Raw genomic sequence first — 12,780 nt, 5'->3', positions numbered from 1 at the left:
GAGTGAGTGTGTGTATGCTATACCTTGCAGCTACACTTCCCCGTTCGATCAGCGCAGGCGCACACTCCTCTCTCCAGGTCGCAGGTCTGGCTGTCGGATCCTGCCACGTTACACTCGCAGCGGGTGCACTGTGGGAAAAGTGGAAGCAGACGACGCCAAGCTTCTGTTATCAACAACGTAACAGGCTGAGAGAGGAGCTACCAGAGTGTGTCCTAGCTTTATGCTTCACCAAACCATTAAAACTTCACTGCAAAATGGAAATGCCATTATCTTCTCACTCCCATGTCAGCTGAAACATCACTGAAGTTCATTTGAACACCAAACACAGAGTTGTCCAATTTTTCCTCTCATCTGTCTGAAGTTCCAAAAATGAGAAAAAAAAATAATGGCCACGAACTTTCTCTCACACTGATTCAACAGCCAACAGGATCATTTGCTTCTTTTTTATTTCATCACAATGCAAGTCATGATGAACTTTTCATATCTCTCTACCTTGAAATCAGCTAGACAATGAGGCAAATATTACAAAATAAATTTGATAATAAAGGTATGCTCATTTTGAAGGCAAAGAAACCTCATCTCTGCTCCCTTCAATTCAAAAAGACTTTAATGAAACTGCCAGTTTAGCAGCCGTGCAAAGTTCAATGGAGTTTTGACAAATAGGGGTTTCAGCTAGAAAAGTTGTTAAGCTTGCTAGGTGCTGGTGGCCTGGTGCTGGTGGCCTGGTGCTGATGCTGGTGGTGGTGGTGATACATGCTATAACTAAAATGTTATAGCATGTATCACATCTGTAGGAATCTGTCTCCATTGTCCCACACACACACTCTCAATTCCCTAATGATGGAATCTCATCAGACATTCCCTCCAGTGCCAGTTGAATGAGAGTAACGTGCCAACAGTAATGTTTGTAGTAATCATATGAATTATTTACCTGAGGAAAGTCTCTGTATCCCAGCTGACATTCGTTGCATTTCTCTCCTCTGAAGGAATCACGACAGATGCAGCAGCCTGTGTTGACATGGCACTGCTGGTTCACTGAGCCGACCTCACTGCAACCACACTCCTACACGCACAAACACACAAACACACAAACACAAAGGCAGAATGGACTTTAAAAAAAGAAAAGAACTAGAAGCAGATGTTAGAAAAACTGACACTGAACCTTTTTTTAATCATGTACAATACAAACATTTATCTTTGTCCCTTAGTGCAGTCAACAGAGTGTCTTTAAATAGCCCAAAGGAAATACTAAAATCAGTGTAGAGTTACATTTAATGCAGATGGATGCATGTGTGATGTTCAAAAGTTAAAATACTGTTTTTAGAGTAGCTATTAACTCCCTATTAACACCAATTGTTGATGTAGCATAACATTTTTATCATGGACAATTACTGACCAAACTTTACATGATATTAGACTTGACAAATACCTCAATTAAACATACCAACAACACCAACATAGATGTTTGAAATACAATCAAAATCCAAAGCTAAGTAGTCCATCTGATGAGTTTAGTAAAAAATAAAAGTGGTAAAATCACAAGATCTTCAGTGTTGAATTAACTGCTGGTGAAGATTTATATAAATTCTGAAAACACTCTTGGCACTTACAGCTAATTTTGAACTTGACCCAGTTTTCCTCTGTATGGTGTGTTGATTCAGTGACAATTTATGAGCTGATGCTTGTGTATACTTGGCACTGATAGGGCTTTTTTTATTTGAAGCGTTAAGCATTACTCATAATCTTTAATAAATTAAAGGTTTCATACTGAATCATTTTCTATGTCTATTTTATTCTATTTGAGTTGGGGTTTTTGTGTTGTACATTACATACTGTTCTGTTCTACGTTGTACCTTCCTGCTTTGATGTGTTTTACTTTGTTCTGTTGTCTTTGCTTCCCTTTTTAATGTGTTTGTTCCCACTTAGATCTGTTGCATCCCTTTTTGTTGTCCCGATGTCCTCTTCTGAATCAGTCTGTTGTAACACTTACCGTACTTTCATGTTCAAGCCTCTAATTGCTAATAGTGTGCTACTGGTGTACTTCTAATAGTTTACTTTTTTTTTTTTATTGCTGCCTCTGGGCCCTATAGTGAGATAGCTTCAGTGCAGAACAATTACTTTCCGAACACTTTGAACAAAGTCATGTTATAAAAAACAAACAAAGTAGAAAAAGGTAGAGGAAATGGGAATGATAGAGTCAAAAGAAAGAAAAGCGATAAAGGGGAGGGAATACAGCGAAAGGAGTGTGTAAACAAGCGCTGTGATAAGAAGAGAGCAACGTGGGAATAAAAAAGAGAGAGAGAGAGGAAACTAAGAAAGACAGAGGAGGTAAACATGGAGTTGAAGAGGAAATAACTATGAAGAAAGGCATGTATAACAGTAAAAAAAAGACAGAGAAAAACAAATTAAAGTGGTAACCAGCTGAAGAAGGGAAAAAAAGGAAAATGAGATAAAGAATTAATGTGTGTGTAAATTGAGAATAAATTGGAATACTTTATTGTTTTTATTTCCGTGTTTAAATTCATTAGGGTTATCATTCTAGAGTAAAACACTGAGCACACGCATACATAGTCTAGGATGATTGAGTATTTCACTCCTGGTATTTTAGCAGAAATGAGAAAAGTCAGGTTTTATCCATCATCACTGACAGTGTACAGATTATTTCTGAATGCTTGGAGAGTAAATTTCTCACAAGTCCAAGTCTAGCAAGTCACTGTTTTTCATTTTCGTTCAAAACAATACATTTGTTAAAATGGCATGCTGACAAATCATTCATCTCCCAAAAGCTTTCTTTGTATTCTTTTAGATTTGCCTATACCTTCCTTTTTCTTCTGCCATTCCTCCTGTGTGCTTTCACTCTCTATCACAAGTACTTCACATATTTGTTAACAACTACTACTACTACTGCAGCCACTACTATTCCAGCGTACCTTGCATCCAGTCATGATGTCATGGCCCCAGTGGTTAGGAGCACAGCGGTCGCATCTCTCGCCGATGGTGTTTGGAGGACAGATACACTGTCCCGTAGTAGAATCACAGTTATTGCCCACATGACTGCACTGGCAAGCTGTAAGAGAGGAGGGGAGAAGAGAAAGTACATGTTCAATTGTTATGAATCATTTCTTGTCAGTATATTTTTCTTTTAGTTCTGGACTTTTTTCTTTCACAACCTAACATGCTGGCTAAATCAAGATTACAACTAAAAAATAGTCATAATCATGTTGGGACTGAGAACAGAGACATAAATGTGCCCAGGAAAACTAGTTAGACTGTTGTGAATTAGAGAGAGAGAGAGAAAATGTTTCTTTATCATATTAATAGAAGTAGAAGTGAAAGAGAAGATGGTAACTGTTTATTAAGGGACTGCGGTGAAAGTTACATGCATATAGAATCATATACCCTCATGCATTGATACATTCAACTTAAATAGTTTTGATTTGATAGAAATTTAAAAGGGTAATTTATTGAGTCACGGCATTAAAATTGAGGTGTTCATACTACAGAATGATTTATTTCTTACCAATCGACTCATTCAATCACCACCAGTCCCCAGCAAACACAGATGCCAATGCCAGAGGACTCTTTTCCTATCCGCTATGTGTGCTAGTTCAATTTAAATGTTAATGCTCTAAAAAAAAAAAAAAAGTGAAGTCATGCATACAAGAAATTAGCATTATTTTGTGAAAGTTTCCTTTAGCCGGGAACTGAATGGAGCCTGAATGGAAACTGGAAAGTTACATATTATCAGCTGGTAATGTGGAAGTTTCGAACATTTTATTTTTGGAAACAACATGCCCAGAGTCTGGATTATATTTGTACACTGACGTGTCTGCAGTAAATTCACAAGAATGTTAAACAGTAGCCAGCATGTTTATTCCTACAACCTGACAGCAGCACTGTGCTAGTGATCTTTAAATGAATCAAAGCAAATCACTCTCAGCCCTATCTTTTCTTTCTCCTGTATGACTGAGCTTCCTGGCTTGCTTCTTGGCTCTTCTTCTTGGCTGTCAATAGCAGTTGGCATCACTAATATATTGCATAAGCAGATATGTGGGGAAAGCTATTCATAGTCATACTTGGGGTGAGTGGATGCTTAATCCTCATTTTGGGCAGCACAAATAAAGTTTGCAGCACCTTCTGCATGGGTTAGTGAGTTTATAGAGCATGTGATTTAATAATTGGAATATATTCCTTCCTCTATAAAAAGACAAGGACTGGAAATAGGCACTTAAAAATTAGTACAAGGTTATCAGGTGACATAAGAAACCCTCAGGCAATGATAGTGAAAATACTCAGCTCTCACAACAAACAGCTAAAAACATTCTGATCAATATTATTTTTCCCCATTACTAACAAATGGTTTCAAAATGACCAAACTAAATGTAAATTCTTTCATTTTTGACTCCACACTCTCTACAGACACTATTCTACTTCTTCTGTTCACACATTTGCTACTTTAACAAGATTAAATCCATCTGCACCTGGTCCACGTCCAACACCAGCTTGCTGAAAGTTGGACACACCTGACATGTTGTACAATCTGAGGAAACCTTGACCTTTAATTTGAAGTGTGAATACAGACATGTGCCCAACTGATTTCACTTTAAATCGCTGCTTTTTGGAGATGAACTTGTATTATCTGGAGTGTTCAGAGTACGATGAATAACACTGATTTTTTGTCTAGGTATTCTGATATATATAATGTCAATATTATGTCAATTAACTGAAATCAACTAAATGAACAATGCCAATTAACAGATTGCTAAAGAAATCTGAGCTTTAATATAAATGCAATTGTCTGTTTCAATGAAAAGACACACACACACATTCTCTACTTGTGTTTACTTGTGTCCGTGGTTTTTAAAAAGCATTTATTGATGAACCTGTTTGTTAATAAATTTGACCACATTTGTTTGGATTCATTAACATTTCTTCAAATACAATAATCATCATCTGTCCGACTTGTTCACAAGCTAACATGCATAAGAAATGTTTTAGCTCCATAATTTATCGTTCATGTCATTATTATTCTGTGTGTTCCACCTTCAAAGACGTTCATACCAATCAGCAGACCAGTTTCTCTTCTCTAACACTTCATCTAGTAGGTACTGGAATTTCGATTCTTCATCGCTTCCCTTCCTCCCTCTTTTCCTCCTTCCTTCCTCCTTTCTTTCCTGTCTTTCATTTGGTCCATCCATCATGTATATACAGTATATGCATTCATAGATGGGTATTTTGTTTGAAGTAGCGATAGCTTTTGATACAATGTATATTTCATAACGCTAGGGAGAGTTGCTTAACTATTTATAAAACAGTGTAATGTCAAAAATACATGATCATCAATGGCGATGAAACTATGAGTTCTTCATAATTTTTTGCAAGTCTAACTTTAAAAGGATAGGAAGTTTAGGGTTTCTGCAGGAAACTGATGATATTTCACAGTAAGTTAAGTGCTGTGAAGATGCAGCACAGAGGCTAACTATATTATAATATCCATGTGATACTGTAACAATAGAAATGCAAACACTGACAGAATACTGTGTATTAAAATATACTGCAGCACTTAATTGAAGACAAAGGCTGACGTTCTTTATACAGTGTTTTAACTTTGTGCTGCTTGTAGGCAAAAATAATTATAAAACTGGTGCTATGATGTGATTCATGTGATTATGCAGGCATTTTTGAAATGATGCAACAAAATTGATTTTTTTTTTGCAGACCATTAGATGTAAACTTTAAATTAAAAAAGAAATAAGAACAAGGCAGAACTTTAATGAGGACAACATTTTGAATTGCTAACATTACTCTCACTGCAAATTATAACTACAGGTGAAATCTACATGCTTTGATTTCGTGCAGTGCAAGCCTACTTTTTAAAGAATCCCTCCCCTTTCCAACCCATTGTCTAAGCTTACGTGTGCAGCCGCCCTCCTGGAAGTTGAAGAATCCTCGTGAGCAGCGGTCACATTTGGGTCCAGTAACGCCCGGCTGACACCGACACTGACCGTTTTCATCACAGTCAAACGACTTGGAACCAAATGAGTTACAGTGACACGGGACGCACTGTCCGCCTGTGGTAATGCCGTGGGTCTGAGGCTGGAGACACACAATTATAGACAAGCACAGAGGTTACATTGAAACAGGTTGTACATACAATTTGGAGAGGAGTCATTAAGGAGGTTATAAAGGTTTTGTTTGGGAAGACTGAACGGAAAGGAATAAGGGAACGAGCGAGAGGATGAAGAGGTAGCACTTTTGATTTGCTGAAAATTTCAAGTTCCAATCCTTTCAAGATTTTTCCATTTAGAGGACAGCCAAAAATGGTTTGGGGCTTTGACAGCTGTCTGGTGGCATGAACATTCCCCCATGTTGCTGCTAAGGGAAAAACAAAAGATAAAGCCATGCATGCTGGTTCATCAGACTGGACCCAGCCCTTCATAAGCTGCCTCTTTGGCTATAGTATGAACAGTATGAGCCAATTCAATTTAAACAAATCTTATGAAAAGCTGCCAAATAAAAATGTGAATTGTAGTAGGTGCAGCTCAGTTGGATTGAAATAAATGTTATTTACAAAAAAAAAGTCATGCACATCATGATTTGCCCAAACAATAATCCAGGAACAACAAACATGACATTTTTTGGAACATGCTACTAAAATCTGAAAAAAACTTTCTTTTCTGGTTCCTTTGAGCCTTACATCACTCCTTACACTAAGAAACAACTTCAAACTGAATGTCTTTCACAGAAACAGCCATGCTGGTAAAACTCTTATGTACCGCAATGTTTGTGACCACCATGAAACTCGTTGCATACATAAAATGGGTTTTAAACCTGTAAAGCTCAACCACACACGTCAGTGCATCTATAAAATGTTTACACACCAAGAAAACCCATGCTACTTAAAACACACCACCCTCATTCACATGCAGGGTGTGTTACCCCTGTCTTAGGCCTGTACGCCCCCCTGGGACAACCCCCTGTTCGAGACGCGCCACCCCATCTCTGCTGCACAGCTTCCATGGGAACGCGCTCCACAGGCCGACGTGTCTCCCGTCTCTCGTAGCCTTGGCGACGCAGGTCACAGCGTCGGCCAACAAAGCCGGGACGACAGATGCAGCGTCCCTCAACATCACAGCGTTGAGAAATAGAGCCGTGAGGGCTGCAGCGACAAGGCATACACTCCTGACGCTCAGCATCCCACCAGCAGTTAGGCTGGACCAATTACAACACAGATGGATGGAGGAAGGGGGAGCAGATGGGTGGAGGAAGTGGGGGCAGACATGGGACTGAGTGAGTGAATGAAAGAAGCAACAAACTACAGAAAAAAAGTTTTATGAAATACAATACTATTCTTCAAAATACATTAATTCCACCAATAAAAGAACCAAAAAAGTATCTGGGTATATAGTTGTTTTTTTAGACATAATAATGTAACATTGCATCGTCATATACAGCACTTGTGTGGCCGAACCTTTTAGAGGCTGATAGCTGTAGCTATAACTGAGTTGCTCTCTTTTAGAGCCAAATTCTCTCTTTATCTTATTCTTTCATAGAAGCTGAACAAGAAAACACTGTCCACCAAGACACAAAAAGGGACTTTTTTCTTTTACACTTGATGCACTTTATTTGGCTAACTCAGACAGTTGCAGTCTCATATTATCTTCAGATAAACTTTTGGTTCCCATCGCTTACATCGCATTACAGCATCATAGTAGAGCAGTAAGCATCATTTGAATAAATCATCGTTTGACCTACCAGATACCTACCACAGTGATGGTTAACCTGATAACACCTTTGATGTGAAATGGTAAAAAAAATAAAGTAAGAGCACCATCACTAAAGATGTAATTGAGGTTAAAAACATTCAAAAACACTGGAATCCCATTTCACACATGTCATTTTGCAGAATTACGATAAGAGTGAAGAGTGACTTTGTATTAAGAATAAAAAGTCTACACAGGAATGTTGATGGTACCAGCAAATATTGGCAAAATGTGCAAAGAGTATTGGCATCTGTGTCAGAATACTTACCACACACTCATCACACTGTCGTCCAACCACATTTTCTCTGCACTGACACTGGCCGTTCTCCTTATTGCAGAGTTCAGATACAGAGCCGTTGGTATGGCACTGGCAGGCTGCAGGAGAGGAGAGGAAAGGAGAAGAAGCATATTATCATTCCATAATGGTAATATTTGTAGATGTTGACATACCTCACGGTAGAACATTTTAATATGTTGGTGAATATGTTTACTTCACACTGCTGTAAACTGGATAAGAGCTAAGATCCCGCTTAAGGTCTTCTTTGGGATTAGTTGTAGATATGCACTTTAATATCCTCCTCGCTGCACTTCGGAGAAAATCTTCTCTTCACCAAAGTGATTCTTCCGTCTAGTGGGCTGACTTAGTTTTACCAGATTTTCTTAACTAAAAAAAATTAAAAATGACCAAGCCAGGCTACAACAGAGAAAAACATCACACTCTGATTAATCTGAAATTTTAGATTTGCCCTGTTTGCTCTGATGAAAATCTAATGTCAAGTATAAACACTGGCAGGAGTTCTTTTCTGTGCACAGGAGAAACAAAAGGAAGTAAAAACAAATTACAGCCCTCCATTCAGACACAGTTGCAATCACCAACACCGACTGCCCCTTCTCATTACCTCCAGCTTAACGACACACTGAGAACAAGCCATTTAGGTCTGAGCTCAGTGATGGGGAAAAACATGATTTGTGGACATAACTTGCAGAATTTTCAGGTCTGTATGTTTTATTCTGGGGCTCTACTGGAATACCTGCATGATTTACAGTTAAAAAAAAAAGTCCTTATTTGTCTTGTATTGTTTCTTTATGCAGCCCCTCAGTTCAGCCTCTGTCTGAAACAGGCTATTTTAGGTCCTGTCTCTTTAAGGCCCTCCTTCCAATAAGCCCACTCTGTTCTGATTGGGCAGCTCCTGGAAGCTTCCCCACAGCTGTGGAGGCTAGGTAAACAAAGAGTAGTAGTTGGATTTTGCTTCTTTTCTTCTCAACAACTATCTTAGCTACAAAGCATATGAAACAGGCAGCAGGTTGTGGGCATGTTTGAACTATATGACATCAGTTGGATGGGGAAGTAAAGGAATCATTCAGACAGGCTGTAGACTGAGCTTTTGACATGAAACTTCTCCATATATTCACCTAAAGTTTTGGAATTTTGACCATGTTTCACACACACATCCGACATTATAACAGTATTAAAATGACAGAAAATCACAAAAGCATGACTCGTCCCCTTTTTAGAAAGAAACCCTTCAGTGATTAAACACAAAGCAGGTTTGACTTTAAATTCAAGACACACCTCCCTTCAGCACATACCAATTTCCCTCAGGCAAAATGAAGCAGTGTACCTTGAACCTTTTCAACTTCTTTCCTTTTCTTGCGGATACAATATTTACCTAAACATTTGTAACATTTCTAAGTTGATACACTGTAAGATTCTAATCTCTCTGGCACTGAAAATGGTTGCATAACATTCTTTCAATGGGTTCTGGTGTGTGTGTGTGTGTGTGTGTGTGTGTGTGTGTGTGTGTGTGTGTGTGTGTGTGCAGTTTTTATGCTTTCTGAATGGCTTGAGTTAAAAAAAAGAAGAAAACTTTTATTCACATACAGTAAGAAATTTCAGATCTTTCTCTCTTCCTCTCTGTCTCTTTCTAATTGGGTTACTTTGTATGACTTCAACTTTATTTTAACTTAAATCCTACTTGGAGAAAAAAGACACACCCACACGTGCCAATCAACCCCTTAGATATACAATTAAAAGCTTGTACATCACAGCTTCCATCTGGTGGATGGTTGTCAGAAGCGCACACACACATATGGACGCACAAAAATGCAGGAAAAAACAAACACACCTTCTCAAGAAACTCGTAGCACGCAGCGCATCACGTCTCATAAACACACATGTGTACTCATAGTGTGCTTTACCTCCTGCCAATCTCTCCTGTTACATGTAAAATAGACAGAAGAACAGACCTGAGTGTGGGATGAGAAAGTATGAGGGAGTGGGGTACAGCAGATGTCCAAACACACGACACACACTCACTCACACACACACACACACACAGGAATACTCCGAAATGTGCAGAAACACACATATGGTTCACAACATACAGTGATTTCTGCTTCACACACATATGAAATGAGGCACACGTGCCCTCCCACACACATACACGCAAATGTACACGCATGATACAAGAACGCACGCACATATACGGTACATCCTTCTGCGTGGTTTCACACACACACACACACACTCTCACATACAGTCTCTCACCCCCCTAGCTCCAACCTTCAGGGACCATCTGGACTCCATTCTGTGAGTCCCTACAATGTGTGCCTTGTTGTGGGATAAAATGTTGCTTTTTGTTGTGTTTTTTCTCTTTTTTTTTCATTGCTGGCCTTGATGGCGGAGTTAACATTTTTCTGCAACATGAAATACATTATGCTCTAATACCAGGCAATCACCAATCTCTCATATCAGTAAACTAAAGGATACTTATCGTGCATCTGTTCTTTATATATTATTAACACTACAATGGTGCCTCAGTAAGTGGTCTGTTCACCGGTCCAACACTCAAGGTAACCACGGTAACATAGAGTTGGAGATGTCATAACTGTGCTGTTGAGATATGACACTCAGGAGCCTTCAGGGTGAAATAACAGTGACTAAGTTTTTCAGTAAATGCATTGAAATGTCAATCACACACTGAATTGCTATTTGTTGGTCATCACGACACTAAGTACTTTACTTAGTTCACTTAGTTTCTAAAATAAAGCCGAACAATGGAAACTTTTAGAAAAGATTAGTCATTATAGTCAGACGTTCGTATCTTGAAAGCAAACACTAATTCAATGACTACTGACCACAGACCAGGTAAACTGATGAAATTCAGGTTTAAGCTGACAGTAACCGCTAAGGAGAAGGCCAAATGTTTCTTATTTAATTTTCTCATCTAGACCTCAAGAGCTGGGATTCAAACACATAACCTTCAAGCCACAGATTTGTTTGAATGTCAAGGCATTTATAAAAGTCTTATGACAATAGTCTCCACTTTCCACTTTCCTCATTTTTACTTGCACTTGTAGTCTATATAGCAGAGCAGTTATTAAATTGTATATTTAACCAGTTAAATCAGACTACATTTTTTCTTAATTTCCTCAGGTTGGGTTTCACTTTTTTGTCTTTAAATCACATCATGCAAAATTCTGTGTTGTGGTATTGAGGCCATCTATTAAAACTATGAAGATGACGTGAATTTCCCTTAAATTCATTGTGAGGTAACAATGAAACCGTTTTTAATTTGCTATCAGCAAAGACAAGAAATTACAAGGTCTATATTTTAAACATTTTTCTAGGGCTCTTAGAATATTTAAGGTTAAAAACATCTTATTTATCTCATGATGACTCTTTATGCAGCCCTTCAGTTCAGCCTCTGTTTGAAACAGGCCGTTTTAGCTCCTGTCTCTTTAAGATCCCTTCCTGATAAACCCACTCTGTTCTGATTTGTTAGCTCCCAGAGGCTACGTAAACAAACACTAGTAGTTTACATCTATAGTAGTACATCTGTACATCTTTAACTTAAGCCCGAATCAGATTCAGAATATCAGAGTGGACAATATTAACAACCTATGGAAAAATCTCAGAAACAAAGACAACACAACATATGGCCATTTATTGGCATGCACCAGTCATCTGCAAGGTACATAAAACACTGCAATTGAAGAGCTTTTGACTTAAAGGGAGCCTTTTTTTTTAAACATACGCTCACCTTAAGTTTTGGAACATTAACAGTACATCACAAAAAAAAACATTATATGTACCCTTTAAATTTTGAGTGCAAACATCTACTGGTATATTCTTTAGGTTTGAACTGCTCTCATTAAATGCTGCATTGATCTGACCTTTAGTTGAGTTTAAAGCAAAATACACACCAGTTCATTTACTTTTCGGGCCTAGCAGTCCTACAAAAGCCAGAGCCGACTCATAGTGTGTACTGGACAGTGCATTAAGGACAGAAAAATTAGAACTGTGAGGTTTCACAATGATCCCCAAAGGCTTTATTGATCTACTGTATGAAGCATCTATGAAACATTCATTAAGTGTCAGACACACAGGGAGTATAATTACATTATTGAATTACTACATATTCACTATGTTCCAGTGATTGGACCAAGTGTGACAAGTACAATTCACACATCTTCTCAACAACTTCCAAATGATTTTTCCCATGTGAAAAATGGTCAGGGGAGTTAATTTCCTTGAATTTATTCCTCAGACAAATTACTTTGTGGTCAAGTTTGCTTGCAAAATCAAACCATTTTCCTTCCCCTGACTGGATTAAAATGAGCTGCTATTAGTGGGAGACACAAAATGGCTGCGGCAAAAACGGCAGCAGATGGGAACTTTGACATCAAAAGAAAAAGTAAAGGATTTTTACAGTCTAATAGTGCACAAATGGACTTGGCCTGAACTCTCCTGCTCCACTCAATAAAATTCATTAAGACTGGGAGCGATAGGGAGAGGGAGATAGACAGCGAAAGGGAGATAGACTGACAGAAGGAGGGAGAGAGAGAGTTGTTGTGTTTTAATAATTCCTGCTGGTCTTTTGTCATTCGTACAGGATCAATAACAACCCTCCATCTCCTAGACACAAGCAGCCGATCAGCACTGTAGGAGAGCAATAGATCAGGCTGATTAATCAATAGCCATTTAGCTGGGTGGAGAGGGGAAACAACTACAGAA

At 38.5% G+C, this 12,780-nt stretch overlaps 1 protein-coding gene across 1 annotated transcript in view; it reads right to left on the bottom strand.

Moving 5' to 3' along the window:
- Window positions 1-12,780, bottom strand: part of lama2 (laminin, alpha 2) — a 147,283-nt gene that overhangs the window by 71,996 nt on the left and 62,507 nt on the right. The window contains exons 22-27 of the mRNA XM_053336719.1: window positions 8,032-8,138; window positions 6,940-7,212; window positions 5,916-6,096; window positions 2,931-3,067; window positions 932-1,063; window positions 24-128 (exon numbers count right to left, since the gene is read on the bottom strand). Coding sequence (XP_053192694.1) covers window positions 24-128; window positions 932-1,063; window positions 2,931-3,067; window positions 5,916-6,096; window positions 6,940-7,212; window positions 8,032-8,138 — 935 coding nt within the window. The remainder of the gene's footprint in view (window positions 1-23; window positions 129-931; window positions 1,064-2,930; window positions 3,068-5,915; window positions 6,097-6,939; window positions 7,213-8,031; window positions 8,139-12,780) is intronic.

Source organism: Scomber japonicus, chromosome 17, assembly GCF_027409825.1.
Source record: "Scomber japonicus isolate fScoJap1 chromosome 17, fScoJap1.pri, whole genome shotgun sequence".
Classification (NCBI taxonomy): Eukaryota; Metazoa; Chordata; class Actinopteri; order Scombriformes; family Scombridae; genus Scomber; species Scomber japonicus.
The sequence above is the reverse complement of the archived record's forward strand: the minus strand, read 5'-3'. Positions and strand labels throughout refer to the sequence as shown.